General features: G+C 49.7%; 1 protein-coding gene across 8 annotated transcripts in view; it reads right to left on the reverse strand.

Moving 5' to 3' along the window:
• Nucleotides 1–20,349, reverse strand: part of CAMTA1 (calmodulin binding transcription activator 1) — a 326,976-nt gene that overhangs the window by 38,785 nt on the left and 267,842 nt on the right. For 7 of the 8 annotated variants that reach the window (XM_052792793.1, XM_052792789.1, XM_052792791.1 and 4 more), the window contains 4 exons: nucleotides 16,729–16,869; nucleotides 12,518–14,373; nucleotides 9,122–9,248; nucleotides 8,200–8,334 (listed from right to left, as the gene is read on the reverse strand). In XM_052792793.1, the coding sequence (XP_052648753.1) occupies nucleotides 8,200–8,334; nucleotides 9,122–9,248; nucleotides 12,518–14,373; nucleotides 16,729–16,869 (2,259 nt within the window). Of the gene's footprint in view, nucleotides 1–249; nucleotides 902–8,199; nucleotides 8,335–9,121; nucleotides 9,249–12,517; nucleotides 14,374–16,728; nucleotides 16,870–20,349 lie in introns of those variants that run through there. The other variant, XM_052792794.1, reaches the window with a different exon arrangement.

Here is a 20,349-nt window from a genome sequence, read left to right on the forward strand (position 1 = left end):
GCTGTCCCAACCCTGAGCCGGCATCCTAACATCGCCCTGGAAGGGCTGGGGACCGACAAGGGAGGGCGAGTAGATGGAAAGGCGACCGCGTCCCACAGCTGGGGGCACAGGGAGAAGGAGGGGGAGGAACAGCGAGCTTAAAAAGGCGCGCGTTCACGTTGTAAGAACAGCGGAGCGAGGGACGAGACAGAAGCATGCAGATATAAACCCCAGCAAATACTGCTCGAAGCGTCATCCTGCAATACTTACTGGAAGCAGTACTTTGCCGCATCCGCACATCCACCTGCACGGGGTGGGGGTCCCGGACCCCTCCGTAGTACCTCTACCTGCTTCCAGGTAAATAAACAGACAACATCTGGCACCAGAGCGCTGACCCGGGAGTCTACAAGGGTGTCAGCGGAGGCTCCGGCCAGCATCTGGCTCAGCCCCCGCAGCGGGGGCGGACGGAGCGGGCTCCCCCGCAGACCCGGCCGGCGTCTTCGGCATCCTCGCAGCCCGCCGCAGCTCCTCCGGCTCACCGCAGCGCGGGCGCCAGCCTCAGCCGTCCACCCGCTCCGCACCTCTGCGACCGCCGATGCCCGGGCTCGCTAGCGCCGGCCGGCATACCTCGGGAGCGGGGCAGTCCTGCCGCCTGCCGCGGGAGCCGACGCCGAGCCGGGTTCAGCGGCCGGCGGCATGCCGCCGCAGGCGGCCGCCCGAGCGCTGGAGCCGAGGGGCAGCGCCGCAGGACCGAAGACGGGCTCCGCTCGGCGGCTGGCTCCGGGGCGGCTGGGCGGCGCGGCCCAGCATCTGGGAGGAGAGCTGCGGCTCCTTCCGCGCCGAGACGGGCCACACCTCCCCCGCCGCGGGCGGGCGGCCGCCGTGCCTCGCCCGCACCGGGGCGGCCCGCCGCCCGGGAGCCGCGGGTGGCTGCCGGAGGGGCTCCGCGGCCGCCGCCCGCCCCGCCGGCGCGCCGGGCGCCTGCAGACGCGCCCGCGACGAGTTAAGCGGCGCGACCGGCAAGCGGACGGCCGAGAGGGGCTCCGGTGGCCCGAGGAGCCGGCGGGGCGCTGGCCCCGGTTACCCCGGGCGCGGCCGAGGGCCCATCGCCGCGCCCGACACCCCTCTCGCACCCGCAGGCACCGGGGGCGCCGGTACCCGCCCCGGGGCGCCCGGGCAGCGAGCGGCGCTTCGCCGGGCTCGGGGCGCCTGAAGCGGGGACGGGACGACGACGGCAGCCCCGAGACCCCGCCGCCGGGCGGGAGCGCTGGGTCCCGCCGCCGCCCTCAGCCCACGCCGGGGCCGCCCGCCGCCGCCATAATAGCGGGATACCAGCCCCCCCCCCCCCCGCCACCGCGCTCAGCGGCGGCCTGCTGCGGGCGGCGGGAGGCGGCTGCGGCGGCCGCCGCCTTCCATTGTCTGCGTCGGGGCGGGCGGGCGGCCCGGCCCTGCCCCGCTCCGCTCCCCGCCGCCGGCGGCCGCCGGGCCCCGCCCCGGGAGGTGACGTCACCGGCCCCCATTGGCGGCCGCCGCCGTGTTTACGGCGCGCCCCGTGCTCGGCGGCCCGGCCCCGGTCCCGGTCCCGGCCCCGGCCCCGGCGCGCCCGGCCGCCTGCCCTGCTGCAGCAGCCGGGAAAGCGACGAGTGAGCTTCCTACCCGGCGTCCCGGCCGGGAGGGCGACCGCAGGTCTCTGCCCGGCCGCTCCGGCAACGTGCGTCTACGTGGCGCGCTCCGGAAAACGGGAGTGATTCAGGGCCGGGACGTGAAGCACCTGCGTCACCTTCGAGCAACCGGGCTCTTGGCGTGCAGTTCTCCTCGTCTAGCCGCGCGCAAAATAATTACGCTTTCGCGAATTGCCCTGCCACGGCGGTAAAACGCGAGCCAGAAGCCCAGAGAACGTCGCTGCGGTTACTTGCTCCGAACAGAAACTCGCCTCGGCGGCGAGGCGTGCTTCGCCATCAGCCCGACAATAAACACGGGCTCCCCGGAGGAATCCGGTCTCTGACCGTGAAGGCAGGCTGGCTCCAAAGACATCATCCCAAACAGAAAGGGAGACGTTCCTCACCTCAGTTCAATCCCATTATAGCCAAAATAGAAGAGGGTAATCTGGGAAGTGCAGTCAAAGCCACAGAAGACAGGCTCCCGGAAAGAACAGTAGCAGAGCAGCCTGGCCTTAACCATGGTGTGTGAAAGGTAAAAAAAACCCAAACAAATCTCAGCAGGAATACAAACAAAACAGACAGAGCCTCCCCGCTGACCAGGAGGCAGTAAAGAAGAGAGGAGGATGAACAGAAACATTTCAAGTTCACCACGTAGTTCCTCCTCCTCAGGAACAGGGTATCCACATCCCGTACCAACGCTCATGCGTCCCGGTGAGCTGCACCGCAGCCCCGGAACACGGCGCAAGTCATTCATCCCTCCTCCTGAAGGGAACCCAAATATATAATCTTTTATGGTAAAATCCAAGACATAAAGTTAAACACACAGTCACCTCTACCCAGGTGGAGAGGGGAGTGATAAACAGTGCTACTGTTTAGGGACACGGACTTTTTCCTACCGAAAGTCTCTTACGGCTGTGAAACAACAGTTCTAAGGACCTCACCGATGCTGAACGCGTCTCTCCTACAAGAAACTGTTGTCTGCATCTCGTCACACCTGCATGCTAGAAAGGGCATCCGGTCCAAGTAAAGAGACATCCTCCATGGATTTTGGTGATGAACATCTACCATCTTGCACGCTTACCACTGCTTTACAGGAATCACGTACCTGTCAGACTGTGAAATGCCACAGGTAGCATGCACACACTCTACCGTCACAGGTAACTTGAATGCATGTGATCCCATCCACCTCCTGCGTGCCAAAACGAGAGTTTGGGTGCCACAGGTACAGCCACGTCACGCTAATACGAGTGAGCCACCAACCCCCCCCAGCTTTTTTATGTTTTCGGGCTGGGAAAGACAGCCACATCTTAAACTGAGAATCCAACAGTAGCTGAAAGGCTGCCTATTATGCTCTCTCATGTCGGCACCATTTGCATTCAGTACCAGTCACACCCTTGTCCATCCCATACACACTTGACTCATCAGTTCACACGTTGCCTGCCCGTATTTCTAAGTTCTGTTTGGGCTCCCTATGGCAGCACATACTCCTCCCCCACCTCTTTCCTGCAGATGTGTAAGCATAATGCCAAGGAGCACTCATACGAGCCTCCCTGGCATTTCTGATCATGTCCCATGCCAAGGAAACGTCACCTCTACAGACACTTTCTGAAAGCAGCAAAGACTTCAGTGGAGGGCAAACATACCTGCTTTCCACTGGAAATCTGTACTAAAAAGCCTTTCTAATTTGTCACGCATCTGTTGCCAGAAGACCTCTGTCCTTCAGTTCAGAAGGGGTCTCATTTGCTTTTTGGTTTTCTTTCTTAAGAGAACCTCTCAACAGACAATGAATGCAAAGTGAGGTCAAATGGCTATAGAAGCACACGATGGCTTCTGAAACCTGTCAGTTTTATAGAGAAAAAAGAAGAGGCTGCCAAGTTTATCAGAGATCAGGATCACACGAGAGTGCTTCTTGTATGAGAAGAAGAAAGGCTTTCTTCGAAAAGAAAGAACACTGCTATTCTAATTAACTAGAAAAAAATATGCAAGAACATCAGCAGCTGGTGTCCACTGACCATTTGTAAAAGATCCAACTCATCTGTGGGGTAAAATAAGGAAAACTCAGAATAAAACAAGCGTGGCTGTGTATAGTCTGGAAGAGGGTGCGCTATCCTTTATAGCGCAGCATAGACACTGAAAAAGGAAGAAGCCCTTCAGAGGATGGCCACCCAACGTGCTGCCCCTTAAAAACTCTTTCTCTGCCCATTCCTTCACTTGGCTTCATACAGTCCTAGAAAGAGGAGGCGTGGCGGGATATGGTCTCACAACGCGCTCCAGTGGTTTGCAGTACTGCTCCCCGATCCCAACGGCCAATACTTGCTCTATGCTCAAAAAGGTGGGATTTTATACTTGCCCCAAGCTCACTACTTCCAAGAGCAGCAATTACTATAAGCCGGGAAATTACTTAATGAAATGTTTTTCTCTGGGAGACACAATTCCCGTTGTTTCACTCAAAATGCCCTCCTGTTCGTCGCATCTCTCCCAGACGCCGAGCCCTACAGGCACTGGTTAAATGTTCCCTGAATAATTGTAAGTACCTGCCTTTACAAAAACTTAAACCAAAAGTTGCTATAAGTGCTTATAAGAAGGAAGCGTGATACGTCATACCACTGCTGCTCTCTGCTAGTGCAGTTGCCAGGCGGAAGCAGATCCTGCTGCGACGCTGCACAGGCACCTGCGTGGATCTCATGGCATTCCCCTGTGACAGAAGGTACAGCGATGTCCCCCAGCGAGCAGCATCTCTGCTCTGAGTCTGCACCGAGAGCTGCTCAGCATGCAAAAAAATTTATGCTCACTTTTTCCCGCTGGGCACTGTGGAGCTCTGGTTTTGCATGCTTGGTGTCAGATGCTTCTCTGCTAACACATCTCTGTTGAAATCTGGAAAATTCTACAGAGGTGTGATTCCAAGTGTGCCTACTCTCTTAGCATTAACTGGGAGCCCTCTGTACCCGAAAGCGGCAATTTTATGTACATACCTATTTTATTTATTGGCTTTGTTTACACCATATCCTTTCCCGATTGAGGTACTGCTGTCTGCCCTTTTACGTCCGGAGCTGTGCTACAGCCTGTGTAGCACAGCCAATTACTGCAAAAGCATACAACAACTACACAAGCCCTATAACTGGACAGTGAATTCTCAACAGGAGCCTGCAGAGAAACTGGAAGCAGTACGCTGTGAGTTGGGCATGGTCAGGCAGCTAAAGACTTGCCTCCTTGAGACAGAAACAGAGGCTAAAGGTTTTTCAGGTATCTGCAGAACTGAACCAAGGCGGCAGATTAATTTTTGTCTTAATGTAACTGAAAAATATATGGTTCACATATAGGATGCCTTTATTTTTATTTTAAAGAGATCTGTGGAAGACAATTGTTTATCTAAACTTACGTAAGATGGAAATTGCTTATCCTCTTACTATGCTGTTCCTGGGGTATGGCTGACTGCTAACTCTGCCTCTCTTGCAGTGGTCATACTAGCTGGAATCATTAACTGTGTTTTAACAGTGTAGTGCAAAGGAACTCAAAGTGTTCCACTGAGTTAATTAAAAAGAATTTTAAAATTCTTGTCAATATTTTGGGACTACAAATATTCCTTGAAAACCTTCCCTCAAGACTACATAACCGGCAGTAGGGCAAGGATTTGAAGCAGGGCAATTAAAGTAAACAGAGAAGACAGGGATTTGTGTATTTATTCTAGTGATAGAATCAACTCACTTTGGCTTATACCTTAGCTAGCTAAGCTAACATTTGTTCTCTAAGAATAAATGGGAAGATGTTGCTGGTCCTTTAAATAAGAGTGTAATCTGCTCCCTTTGGAGCACGGTGCATAAAGGCAGAGGCTTCTGATAAGTCATGGTTAGTATAATTATTCAGTCTTTTTCCCTGAAGGGCCTCTGCAATGCAGCGGTCCTTTTACTTTTTTTTTCTCCTCCCTGTTAGCAATGCCCTAGTTTGTTCACTGCTGCAGTCCCCCTCCCTTCCACCATCACCACATCATAACAATCTCTAATTGAGAGCTTGCCCGCTAACTAGGAGCTCCCAGACAAACTGCAGGAACACCAGAGACAGCACTCACAGCCACCTTTTGCAGCTCCTCTGAATTCACCAGCACAAGGGTTTTAAAACCTATCCACTTTGCATGCCACACTGGAGAGATTGCTAACAGCTGAATATCAGTCTCCATCGCATCAGTATCGGCCCTACTTCACACACAACGTACAGCCTCAGTAGCAGATGAAAAGCACCTGCAGACTCTTCCAATACTGAGAAGTCAAGCCAGCTCAGTTTTGATGCTGAACATGAGACTATGTGCACTTCATCTTTAAGAGCTATTTCCAGTTCTGTTTGCAATTATGCCTCTACAGCCAAGTCACAAACCTCTCTTTACTCCTGCAACAGCCACAGGGATCTGCCTCCGTTCTGCTCATGCCTACAAAACGTCGGAAGCAGTGTCGCCCCGACTTCCTTGAAATGCCCCTCTCGCATGTGGCATGAGAAACACAGCAGCTACAGGCCAGAAAGCGGAAACAAACTAAACGTTTGTGTTGTGTGACATTACAGGGAGGGGGCGAGCCAGGGAAGGACGCATCAGTCCGCTGCTAATATTGATGGATAACCTTCAACAGCTGAAGGTACAGGCACTGTGCCACTGAAATAATGCCTGATGCTGCTTTGAAGTACATTCTGTTTTCTTATTATTTCCCCCGACTTGTCTCCAAAAGCATCAGCTCAGACTCTGCACACATACACACACCGCTCTGCCAGCATCCAGCTAGAACTGGCTCCTCCTCACCTGCCCCTGGCGTCCACGTTTTACAGATGAATGGCGGATGCTCTTATCAGCAGCGTCAGGGTGCTCGGTTTTGACTCACATGACTAGTCCCTAGGCTCACAGCTGCTAATGGTATGGAGAAAGCATCTAATGAATGTTTTAATGAAGAAAGCTTTTTCTGTCAAGGCTTCCCAGAATGAGGGAGCCCACCAAAAACCTTTCAAACACCACCTGCCTACACTGACATGTAGCTGGCCTGAATTAAGCTCAAAACTGTTCAGTATTTCTCCAGTTCAAGTAAAGCAGTTCTAAGTATTTGCCATGTCCATCAAGGATAGAAAATAACAACACCACCACAGTAACATATGCTTCAAATCTTTGTAACGATAGCTGTGTTTTAAAGGCATTAAACTGGTGTGTCAAAAGTAATATCCACGGTAGATTTCCCAAAGCGTGTGTTGTATTACAGTTACCATGTCTGCAGCTGACAGACAAAATAGGATGAGGTTAACTGACTGAGGAACAAACTGCATCAGTATATTAGCTCATTATTTCTCTGCCTTCAGTGTGGCCCTGTGCAAACAACCACTCCTGTGGCTTCTTTTGCGTAGCACTTTGTAACATTAACATTAGTTTCTCAGCTATGAAATCTCTGAAGACTAAGGATCTGACCTTACCGTATTTGCCTCCTGTATTTAGCAGGGAAAATAGACACTTAGCAAATGGGTCACCAAGCAAGAGCATTGGGACTTTGCTAAGATCCACAAAACGCGCTGCCCCAGCAGCTGACTCCCTCTGATGAAGAAAGATGAAAGCAGTGTTACTGGTCCTCTCCCAGCCTGTCATACAAACCAGCTCTCACCCTGCATCTCCTTGGTCTGAGTTGGAAGCTGCGACTCTCCAGCAATCGCACTCAGGAAGGGAAACGAATGTTTCAGGCTCCTAAGTTCTCCTGCTCTCCCTTCTCTTCTTGCTCCTTTACAAAATGCATTTTGGGGGCAGAGTGTTACCAGGTAAACCTGAATCTAAAACTTGCAGGCACAGAGTTGCCATACAAATCCAGAGCCTGTGTTCCCATCCCTTGGTGCGACATTTAGGTACCAGACATCTGTTCTGATCAATGATGGATTCTTCTGCCAACTGCTTGGCTAAGAGCTAACGCTATTAGGGTGTCCATCTCATCCCTGCAAGGCTCAAGGGATGCTCTTATGAGTCTAAAAAGGCTGACTGTGGCTGTTATGTGCCAGAGCGTGCCTGGCTTGCCACTAGCGCAGACTGCTCTGGCACTGAGCTCTCAAGTGTTTGATAGAATCTGTATCTGCCCCATTTGGTAACTCCTGGGTAACAAGGTGGGATGGGGACATCACAGCAGTGGCTGACTAAAGTCCCTTCATTCCTTAAATTGCCTCACCGTCTTCGCACTTCCTGCTTATGTAAATACACGTTCTTCCAGACAAGCTCAAGTTTCAGAGTTCTCAGGGAAGACAACTGCAGGGTAGATGCTCCTCTCCTGCTAGGGACGGGGTAGTCCCTGTGTTGGGGAAACAATCGGCTTTCTGTTCAGACTAAGAAAACACTCCCCTTTGTCTCCTTCCCATCAAATGCAGCCACGTTTTGCTCACATCAAAAGAACTTATAAGAAATTTCAGCAACAGGTCTTTGATTAATTGTGCAACAGACCTTCCCCACAGCACAAACTTGCCCCTCTACATCCCTCCCCCACACCAGGAGCTGCTCCTCTCATTCACAGTCCTACCATTCGGTGGGCTTTGTTAAAGAACATTGCATGCTTCTTACCATCCAAGGACAGCCAGTCATGCTGGGAGGAAGGCAGGGTTGGCAGAGCTCTGGCTTTGTATTCAAACACCACAGAATTGGAGATGATCTGATTGTTGAAGGCAACTTGCAAAGTCACGAGCCCAGTGTCATGAGCTGAAAGGAAAGCGCATGTGGTAAGACAGAGACCTCCCCGCAGAAACAGACAGCTAGGTATGATCCCACTGATCTCCCATGTGCTAAGCGGCAGGCTGAGAGCAGATGCAATGAGGGGAGAGGGGGCGTTTGACAATATTTTTGTGACTAAACAACCGAAGAGTCCAAAATGCCAATCTGTATTTTCAAACACGAAGGTTGTAAGCTTAAGAGTCATCTAATGGGTTGTTTTGGCAGGAGGCAGAATCACATGTGTTCCTAAAGATTAGCCAGCCTCACTGCATTTCTAGTGGGAAGCTGGGGCCTAACGACGACACCAAGTTACTCTGCATACACTTAAAAGTCCTATACTGAGGGCCAGCACTACTGAAAATCTCTGCAGGGAGGTTGGAGGTGTTCTCATCCTGTAAGTACCAAGGACAAATTGCAGAATATAGGCAAATTAAGAGTCAGCAGAGCAGTGAGTGCACCCCCGAGTAACAGTTGCTCTTTAATCTGCTACTTCAAAACTAAAGAAATGCTTAGAATTATTTTAAATTATTTCACATAATTATTTTAAAGCTAATTCAGAGCTTCTAAGTAATATTTGTTGTGATCCGTTGTGACATATCGAGATCCTAAGCTGCTGTTCTCACATTAAATAGGTCAAAGAAAAAGGAAAAGCTTCTCAATGTTTATGTGCTATCATTCACAATGGGTCATGAGTTTACTCAAGGCATATACATGACATTATTAGGCTGAGAACTCGCTCTGAAACCACCAGCTCTAGAAGAGAAGTGTTCCTTACCTGGGCAGTAGCAGCGCAGTACCCCTGGCTGAATTAAAGATGCAGGCACTGAGATCTGATCAAACAGACAGCTGTAATTATTGCTGGCTTCCTGCCATGGACCAGTAATTAGGACTTTTACTCCTCCCTGTGAGGAAAACAGGGGGGGGAAAAAAAAAAGTGTTACAGAAGAAGCCATTCCCAGAGAGGACCGCGCACTGAAATGGTTGAATGGCAAACAGCATCATGAGGGCTAACAGAGGCGCCAAGCTAACACAGATCCTCGGCAGCAGTCAACACTGATGCCCCAGTCTCCCCCCACCGTGGAGAAATGCAAATAGTATTCCTTAGGAGAGCATCTTTGCTTCTCTTCGCTCGCTCTGGTCCCCACTCCTGCCCATGCACTCAAGTCCCGTGCTTTGCCAGCGTGACCCTCACCACAGACCGCTGGCCTTTCTCTTGCTCACGTGCCAGCTCCCAGAGCAGTAATGGCAAACCTTATCAATGCTGTGAGCCAGACATCCCTCCCACCAGGCAGGTCCCGGTAACTTCTGGGTGCTCCATCCCCACCTCGCGCCCACCATCGCCTCCTCAGGCTCCAGGCTCGTCTCCTCGCCACCGAAAAGCGCCACGGCTCAACCACAGCAACCGTGCTGCACGTTTGCCATCGCCGCCCTGACCCTGCTGAAATGGAGGAGCGCGCGTGGGACACAAAAGGCGACACGTCGCCTCCAAAGTCGCAACTGGAAGCCCGAGAGGAGCTGGACCGCGAATCCGACAGGCCGCCACGTCGGAAGACCTCAGCTAAAACCAGCAGCCGCACAACTGGCGCTTTTCTGGGTACCGGGAGCTCGGTTAAATAAGGAAGCAAGACGACAGCGGGGTGACCCGGAACGGGGCCGTGCTCGCCGAGAGCTCCTTCGCCCGCAGCTCCGGCACCCCGGGCCAAGCCGGTCCCACACCTCTGCCCCTGCCCGGGCTCTGCCAGGCTCGCCGCCGCGGGCCACCCGTGGGGAGGGAGCCCTCAGCCTCTCCGGCCGGGCCAGGGACGCACCAGCTCCATTCGCGCCCAGACCCGCAGGAGCGGGACCGGCTCCCGCGACAGCACAGACCCCCGGGCCAGGCCCCCGCCGGCAGCGGCGCTCAGGCGAGGCCGGGAGAGGGGCCGGCCCGGCCGGGGCCGCGCCGCCGGCCCTGCCCGTCCCTTCCCCGCGGCCGTGCTGCCCTCGGGCGGCCGCCGGCGGGAGCGCGGCCCGCCCGCCCTCGGCAGGGGGATCCGCCGCGGCCGGCGGCCCGGCACCCCCGGCCGGGGCGGGACGCGGCTGCCGCGGCCGGGCAGGCGTCCCGGGCTGTGGCCGGGTGACAGCCCGGGCAGCCGAAGTCACATCCCCGCGCCTGGCCCGCAGCGCTGGGTGCCGAGAGCCCCCTCCGCCCGCGGCAAGAACTCGTCTGGAGACGGGAGAGCCGCTGCTGGGATCCTTCCCGAGTTCAGGACGCGAGCGGCAAGGGCTGCGTAGCAACTGAAGAAACCCAGCAGCCGGGGCACCGCTCTGAGCTGCTTGCAAGCGACAACCTGAAGCTCCGGGTACGAAGCCGCGCAACCGGAAAGCAATCCTGGACCTGCCTCGGCTTTGAGAAACGTTCTGGTGGGTCTGCGCGGCTGGATTAGGCCTTGTGGTCTGCGTAAAACAGAAATAAAACACGCTCTGCCAGCAGGAGTCGAACAGGTCGTTAGCGTAGCAATGGATAACAAATAAAAAGTTTCCACAGTGGCAGCAAAAAAGAAGGATTTGCACCGGGAAGGCTGGAGGTTTGCCGTTAGGTTTTTTTGGTTGATTTTTGGGACCTTCTAACGCAAGCGAGCAAGAGTCAGACTGGCTGTCTGGACAACAGGTACGGCAGAAGCAGTGTCTGTAGCCCAACGTAGCCAAGTGCCCCCGAAATACTGTGCTTCTTGCAAACGAAGCCTACCTGGGTTCTAACAGTTGCTAACAGGCCATCATTGCATTACTGTTGCATGTTAAACAGCCAGTTAGACAACACTACTATTGACTACCACGGTGCTGACGCTTCAGTTTCTATTATACCCCGGAGAAGCAAGACCGGCACATTCAGACCCAGTTTATCACCAAGAGCGAGAGAAGGTAAACTCCAGCTGGTGGCGAGGGGTAGATGATCAGTGACCAACTTGTCTCTTAGAGGGGACCCTGGATTTGGCAGCTGGCAGAGGTGAGGCCCCTGGGCATCTCCTGCCCCAGACAGTCCCAGATCTCCTGGCCAGCTGCAGGCTGCGCAGACGGCCGGGGAGGCAGTAACGAGTGGCAGGATGCCTTCAGCTGCCCACCGTGCCTGAGCCTGCACCGCCACCTCGCTGGCCACGATGGACTTGTCTGGAGAGAGCGAGCGACTAAATGGTGGGCAGAAACTCCTGAAGGAGGCTTTTCATCAGTGCCCATTGGCCATTCCTGCATGCTGGCAACCTCAGTTTCTTTCCATCTGCAGAGTGAACGCCCATGTTTTCACACCAAGTCCCATACTGCAGAGTACGTGAACTCTTAGAGCCACTGAATGCCAACTCATCGCCTGCTCCTGGAACACTGTGGTCCTGGAGCTGTTGCAGGATCATTCAGCTGAAGGTTAAGCCACCTCACCTGCTTATTACTGGCTGTTTCTGCGGCCTCACCCACTAGCAAACTTGCCATCCAGTGGTGTCAGATGCACGCTTACTGGGGGTGGCATCACAGGACTGATAATCAGATAGCACCAGTCAACGGGAACAGAGAGATCTTTTCCTGAGCAGTTATACACCCCCGCAAGGTAACAGATGCAACAGTGCTCCGAGGCTGGGCTTACAAAAACACAAAGGAGCATTTTTTTTATTCAAAACAACCTGCCTCTCCATTACTGGCTCAAAACAGCGTCTTTCCTCCAGCATTCCTTCACGTCAGAAAAGTCTGTGCTGCTGACATATTTAACTTGTGGTGCACGTGACTGATTTTGGATAGCCTGTGGGATGGAGGTAAATGCTGAACTCATTAAGGCAATGCAGGTCGGGAATTATTCTACTAAGAACATCAGAGCCAGATGTAAGGATCGGCTCCAGTTTGCAAACTCTGTGGCTGTAACGTGGCTAGGTAGTACCATGAAGCCATCATGTGGGAAATACTTTGCTTTTCAATGAAACAAAACATTTCTGTTCAGATGCTTCCTAAGTCAAGAAAGGGCCCTGTCAGGGTAACGAAGTGCGTAATTAAAAGTACACTCAGACATGCAAATGGTCTTGGATGCTCTGAATTCTAAGAGAAATATTTTGAAAGCCTTGTCAAAGCTTTAACAAAACAGTTCTTGGGAGCCCTTATTAACAAAGCAATGAAAGATAAGGCAGTAAACGTTAATGAGTAAAAGCCCTAGACTCACCTCAGGGTAGGACCATTCTGGTGAATAATCTGTCACCATGAATAAGCGCCCACTCTGCTGTAGCAACCCCAGAGTGCCTTGTGCCGTGGCTGCTGAGACCACCTCAGCCACATGCATGTATGCCATCGTGCTGGCTCCATTCTCTGTGCTGCTGAGCTGCATGTTGGCTTGCTGAGGACTGCAGCAAGGAATGCACATTTCAGCCTGGTTGTAGGTTGCTCTGTTACTGTCTTCAGGCTGAGACAGTCCGGCACTGTCACTTGACACCAGCTGGTGTCCATAGAGAGCATTGCTCCCACCTTCTACTGAAATGAAATCATTAATCAGATCAGAAAACTGGTTGCTGAAGGAGATGTCAAAGTGGTCCAAGTTAAGCTCCATGTTGGAGGAGTTATTTAAGCTGGGATGGGCCACAGGATAGAGTCCTTGTACCATGTTTCCTTGGAGAATAGGGAGATTGTTCCCATTCCTGATACCCCCATTGGCCTCGGGCTGCAAGTAGTGTTCTGTGCTGCAGGCTTGAAGATCCCCTGATTTAAGTAGATTTTCGTTCCCTTCTGCCTGCTGGGAGGTCTCCATGGGAACTTCAGCCTCTGCAGTCATAGCCTGGAAGTTTGCTTGGAACTGCATGAGCTGGAGAGAAGAGGTGGACTCTATTCTGGTTTCCACTGTGCCGTTACAGTTGGAAGTGGTTTGGGACGAGGACTCTGTTTTCACACTGGGGATTCCTAACGTGTTCACAAATGAGCCACTTGTGTCATTCAAATTGTTGTGAGTGTTTTGCTCAAGGGGAAGAGGTTTGCTGGCATCCTGCAGAAAGAAGCTGGGGGAAGGGGTCTGATGAACATGAGGGCTCTGGACGGTCTGATTGAAGCTGGAAGAATAGTCCTTATTGGAGTCAATGGCACTGAAGTCCATCTGCTCCAGGGTGGTACTTGGGCTCAGACCTCCTCCAGATGGAAGCAAACCTGAACCAGTAGTGAGGGTGAGAGTGTTAGATGCAGAAGTGGAGGAAAATGCTTCTTTGGACATCTGTTGTTCGAAAGAGGTGTCCTCAGTTTTAATTTCTTTTGTGAGGGTTGTATTGAAGTTGAAGCTACGTTCTGTTGTGGGTGACTGCCTTATGTTGGTACTGATGCTGTCACTTTTCATACCGCCTCCACCATAAGTCTGCCCTTGCTTGGGATTGTTAAGAAAACAGTCTGGGTCAAAATTCATGGTGGTTTCTGGAATTTTTCTATTTCCATCTAAAGTTGTGGAGAGCACAAGTTCCTCGGAGACAGTGCTGGGTAGCATCGACAAGCTCTCCGAACTGCCGGTTGTTGGAAAAGCAAATTTGTGTCCATCTGAACTCACAGCAAGTACCAGTCCTTGTGCAGCTGCATCTGAGGACAGAAGGTGCTGATTTGGGCCGGAGGTGGGTGACATGGTATACACAGCTTCACTGGTGACTTCTGACATAAATACGGTGGCACTTTGTGACAAACTTCCCATAACTGATGCTACAGCCATACTGGACACACCAGTGACGGCTGGGCTATCCGCCATATCCGGGTCGCTATTTAATCCACTGCTGATGGACACGGGAGAATTCTGGGTCGTGTCAGGGACCTCCACCTGGTTGGTGGAAGAAACCTCAGTGCTATTTTGATGGAGCAACACCGGTTTTGCCACTTTACCGTTCCTCTTCTCTCGGCTGGAGGCCTTGCCGTGACTGTGCTCATTCTTGCCTTCAGAGACATCGTTATTTTGTACCTCTGAATGAGTGCTGTACCCACCTGTCCTTGGTTCGACCTTTGGTGATATGATGCGATGTTTGGCACTGTTACACTTGTGATGCACACTGCTTCCTGCCCCTGTGCCAGAAAACAACAACATTTGCCATTCAGTAAATACAAAATTAAGACAACGCTAGCTGCGTATCTTACGCCTGTAGCAAAGGAGAGCCGTGCTTACGCGCGAGCGTGTGTGTGAGAGAGAGTGAGCACACGTATGAGAGAGCAAGAGACACCTTGGAAATAAAATTCATTTCTCGCCAGTGCCAGATTTACAGCTCCCTTCCTGTCTGATGCATAGATCCATTGTGTTCAATGACAGCCACCTCAGAACAGGCATGTGCGCACCTTTCCGCTCACCCCACATAGCACGTACCCCCTTCCTCCCTGCCCCGATCAGACAACACATTAGGAGGAGAAGAATCATCATCCATGACAAGTTTTGGAGTTATTTAAACGCGCCCCATCTCAGCGCAAAGCCTGCAAAGCAAGGGCTGTTGCTGTCAACTGTGGCAGAGGGTTTCTGCCTCGCAGGATCTGTTGCATCTGCACTGCGGACAAGACCTCAGCCCGCTGCGACACAGATGCTCGGCTCTTCCCGCTGGCTGATGTCAGGCGGTTTGACAAGCTCTCTTGTGGGTTGGATGCTGACTGGTAATCTGGAGGTGACAGATGCCATATCACGCTCCTGTCCCCAGCATCACCCTGCCGCCTAGATTGCAACCCTTATCTTCTTGTCATCATGGTGTCTATTACAGCTGCCAATCAAATTATTAAAAAAGTAGTACATTAGCCAGCACAAAGAAAGCTTTCCCTCCCATAAGGATGGCGATGCGTTTCTCTCGCCCTAAGCTGTTCATGTGCTGACAGATAAAACATTTTGTACTTTGAGAGGTCACATGCAGAGCGCACGATTAGTATCGGAGCGGCTGAAGAACGCTCAGGAAAAGGTCACCAGAAGACAACCCTTCACAGAGTTCAGCCAGCTGGTGCCTTTACTGGCCCGACAGAAGATGAACATCAGCCGAGTTCCTGGGAGCCTGGAAATCAGGTAGGATGAAGTAAACAATTCTATCTGCAAAGGCATCTTAGCCACAAACTCTGGTGTAGGGACTGCTTTTGTTGTTAAAAGAAGAACAGCCCATGCATTTTTGATGTTTCTTTCCTTAATTGATTCATTTTCCCTAGAATGAGGTAAGAACATTAATTATGGTACTGTGTAATGACTAAAGGGGGAAAGAAACCTCCTCCTTATAGCTAATGGCTACAATTATAAATGCCATCTTCTGGGTAACATAAAGCGCCCATGTAGCTGCTGCAATTTGCTAAATCTTTTGTTCCTTGCCCTTGAAGGGGAACTTCTCTGTTATGTGCTCAAGATTTGAATCGGGTCACTTAAAGTAGTTCAGGACAGTGCTTTTGAGACTAAATGCAATATTAAATCTCTCTATTCTCCTAGGTATAGAGATGAACAGGAACAAGGGAGAGGCTTTCACGCTGCAGTCTTTGTGGATGACAGTAAGGAATTGGGAATGTATGTGTCAATGTGCAAGCCGTTACAAAACAAAGCGATACTGTTATGTTAAAAAGCATGCAGCAGACTTAGCACAAGACAAAACATCAAAGGGAAGAATAAAAGGATTCGTGTTCAGATCTGCAAGCCTGGATCAAATGCTGAGCCTTAAGGGTTGAATTTTAATCCAAATTCAGGTATTTCAGAGGTCATCATTCCTACTTAAGTCTTGATTGTATAATGCCACTGCCCAAAAAAAGAAGAAAAAATAAACCCTTTGAAGCACTGACAGCTTTCCTTTATAAATTTCACTAAAGACTAATTAATGTGTCATATATTTTACTTGACCCAAGTACTAGGAAGGGGTGGCTACAAAGCAGATGAGTTGGAAAAGTGAATCACACAGCTTCCCACTCTCTCTAAAATGCTAATACCAAGGATGCTGTTTCTTGCTGTCGTAGTCTCACTCAAAACAAAGCCATCTTCTTTAATAGGAAAGAAATCTGTATTTTCATGATACCTAAATAAAACCTATCTTATCCCAATGATATCTTGTAATTCGCCACCTGAGCCCATTTTCTTCAGCAAAGTGGGCTGCAGGGCAAGGAGTTCAGAGGGTGAAGCTGGAAGAACATCTAATTTTGAGGCTTTGGTAACAAAATTTGAGCATGTAGAGGAGAATATGCCTTTTTGAGCAGGTCACATATAGACAGCATTTATTAGAACCTGCACATTACAAAGCATTGACCTTTTTTCCAGAAGTTCCAGCTGCATCTTTTTATGCTCAAGACTTCTTCTGTCACCTCTGAATTCACTGTCTCTCAACATTTCACGATACAGCATTTTAGCACTTCAGTAACACAAACCCTACCCCAAGTCTGGATTGAGCTGCGATCAGTTTGGTGCCCTCCCACGGTACTCACCCAAGGTACCAGTGCAGAGACAGTTGTGTGTCCGAGGCTGCGGTTTGGTCTGGTGACTATCGAGGATCTGCTGCACGAGCTGTTCCACCGAGAACCCTGAACTGCTGTTTCCATTGCTGCATGTCCACTTAATGCCATGAACTGCGAAGAGAACAGTAAAACTTCCCATCAGAAACTTCAAACACACACCAGAAACTGTCAAAAGCCACCCCAAAAGAACAGCAGAAACCCATTCCTGCTGCTTTTTGTCAGAACTGAAGGAGACCTACAAAAAGCAACAGTAATTGTTATTGCTTTACTGTTCTCTGCTTCCCAATACCCATAGGCTTCCAAATGCAATTCCTGGATTAGGTACATACAGAGGAAAAAAACCTCAGTAGAGTATCTTTCTCTATTTCAGTTTGCCATTAATGGTGGCTCTCGAACTAAGCTGAAAAATTGTAAGGACTATCTGGATAGTGCATGTAACCTTCGCTAAAAATCTGAAAGAAACAAAATATTTATGTTTCACTGAAGTAAAACAGTACCATTCCAAGGAGCATTTTGGAATCTTTTTCTAACAGGAAACCAAAATTAGTTAGTTTATAATAATAAAATCAGCAGCCAAAAATATGCCAGTATAATGGCAAATAACAAGCTTTTTGCCAGGTCTTCATTGTCAGATCCTGGTTGGCAGCAGTGAAGACTGACTCATTTTTTGGGAGTCACTAACAGACACTGTGTGAGTTCCTCCTCAGTCTTGGACAACTTTTTAGTAATTTGGGAAAACAGACAGGAGGGTGACATTGCAGAACATGTTGCAAACTGAAGGTCTCTTTTCTTGGGGACTCTTTTGGCCTGTTAGCTATTTAAATAAGAACGCTAAGCTGCACGCACATAAATTATTTGAATAAAGGCTCCCTCTCAGAATTTTTTAGATGCAGAATTTCACATATCGAGTGTATTTTCAACCAGACTTACAATGGAAATAGCATTTCTAAAATATTTTCTCTGTAGTAACTGACTCAAAGCATCTTCTGTCTTCTTTAATGTCTCTCTGAACGATTTATACATGCATATTATTTATTATCCTTTGTGTGCACCAGAGCTCACTTGCAGATTTTGGAAAGTGCTGGTTGGTGGCAACATAATTTCCAAGATGTCCCCGTGCCTGGCAGCTCAGGTCTGAAGAGCTGCTGCTTTTCAGGAGTGTCTTTGTCGTACTCCAGCAAAGCAGGTTTTTTGCATGTTGTATTCTAAAATCCTTAACGAGAATATACCGAATCAAAGTTAAAAGTCATACGGACTTCAACTTTGTAGGATTAAGCTCTAAATACACAGATCCCTGCAGAGTGAAGGTCCTCGATGTGAGGTCGTGAAACGCTGGCAACAGCACATCAGGCTGATAATCGCTATACAGCCAGAAGTATCTGCAGACTCCGCAGCAACAAGCTGTAAGCTGCTTCATGCAGGAAGATCAGAAGCAAATGAGGGCACATTTATGACAGCTAATGACCGTTGTCAAAGAGGCAGGACATCGTGTGAATCTCCTGTTCTCCTCTTTGATGCTGCTTGTTTAGTATGTCATAAGCAGCCGGTGGAATGAAGTTCCTGGATGTGCTCTGTGAAGCGGTTTTATTGCTTTTTTAATCAGCTGTTGCTGCGTTGCCTCATCACCCACTGACGTTACTTTGCCTAAGAGCATCTCATCTTGGTCTAGTTTTATATTAGAGAATTCGCATTTTTATTGGCTGGGCCCAATAACTTGCAGAAATATTGTAAATAAGGTTTACAAGTATTCTTCCTCATATCACTATTTAAAGTGCTGCAGTTAGTTTAGCAATGAGTCCCTCTGTGCTTGCTTGACAACTGCGTTTATTGTTATCGCACCCAACAGATTTTGCTTTCTAGTACGTTCACAATTTTGAATTTCCTCTTAACACTCAGTATCTGTTATTATGTCTAAGTTTAAGTTTATATACGCTTACCGCTTCAGTACCTCCACTCACAGTCATTTTATTATTCTAGGCACATTATTCTGTCACGTGTGATGTTATGCCTAATAAATGATGTTTGAATAGCAGTTTTGCAAGAAATACATTGACAGCAAGATTAAAATGCAGTAATGTATTTGGAATACTTTTGGCTATACTATATAAAGTTACTGAACTGTAATTATTCCTGAGAAACTTTGCATTAAGTTCTTTCTGGTTACTTCAGAAATGCTTTGCTAAAGAAGTAAGCTCACATACGTGTTGCTAGGTATCAAAAGTCTATTTTACAGCAGTATGTCAGAGTTTGCTCCCTACTGCTGCTAAATCCTGTGATGAGCAGCATATTACAGGGGGCAAGTCTGGTAAGTGAATCATGTCTCATGGTTTGTGTACTCTTGATGATGGTTCTTAAGTCTGAATCAAGCTGTGAGCTGGAAGCTAAGAAATAACGGACAGCTTTCTAGCTGGGTACATATAGCACCATGCCTATTATTTTCAGGTCTAGAGTATAACAAAGTCCCATCGTGGATCTATTGCCCCTGAGGAAAGGTCCTTCCCTAGCCTTGCTCCAGCTGACCCTAACGGGCTCTGGCTCCAGCTTCTGTCCACGTAGTGTGACTTTTTTTTAGTGCTTATGCTCTCTGTATGTTATGAAGGTTATAAAATAAAAAGCCAGTGAAGGGTGACAGATTGCAAAAAAAGAATGTCTGGATGCTTAATGCAAATTATCCGCTATCTTGGCGTATCCAATATGCAGATTTTCTCCCTCCCCCTTTTAAAGAAAAACTCCTGTGAGCTGGTGAGTTGTTAGTACTGAATACCAAATACTGTCAAGATGGCTTTTAACATGTCACGCTTGGCTTCCTGACACATAATGAATCAGCAGGAAAGGAGATTTCTATAGGGAAGAAAGTGCATTATGGAAGGAGGGTTAATAAAAAGCACACACACATGCACACTCTTCCTGTTTCTTAGTGGTTCAAAAAGTGAAACCACTGTAGAACGACATTTGATTAAATACAGTCATAATGTAGGAACACACAAAAAAAAAGGAAGAAAGACTGAAGCTTAACAGAAGTTCTGGGAAGTATTTTAACCTGGATTTCTGTTCAGACTCCTCCTGCATTTCCTTGTAATTTAAAATGAAAGCTGTGCACTGCTCCAACACTTTCCTTTCCAGTGATACCACGAACGGGTCTAAAGGCTGCTGCATTAGAGCAGCAACATATTCCTTGCCACGCACCCTCTGCACAATGCCTGTAGCACTGAGGCAGGGGAGCTGGGAAGAACTACTGATATTTCACTGGGTGCTTGAAGAAGAGAAGTGAGGCTGGAGGAAGGTCCACAATTCAGAGTGCTAAGGCTGCTCCTAGCGGAAATGCCTCCAACCTCTTTTTGTGAGCATGGGCTCACATCTTTCTTCTCTTTCTTCCCTTGTGAAGAAAAGACAATAAAAATGACCTTCCGATATTGGCCCAGCGACTCCCCGTTCATTAGCGCTGTCAGGACTTTGACCATCACAAGCAAAGGAATGAAAAATGATCTAGATTACCAGCAAAAAGGCAGCTCAGAAGCCAAAGGAAATTCACTCACAGAAAAATGTGATCTGTCCAGGTTTCTTACAACACCCTGGCTCTTTCTGCCTTCT

The sequence above is a fragment of the Harpia harpyja genome, chromosome 7, assembly GCF_026419915.1.
Source record: "Harpia harpyja isolate bHarHar1 chromosome 7, bHarHar1 primary haplotype, whole genome shotgun sequence".
Classification (NCBI taxonomy): Eukaryota; Metazoa; Chordata; class Aves; order Accipitriformes; family Accipitridae; genus Harpia; species Harpia harpyja.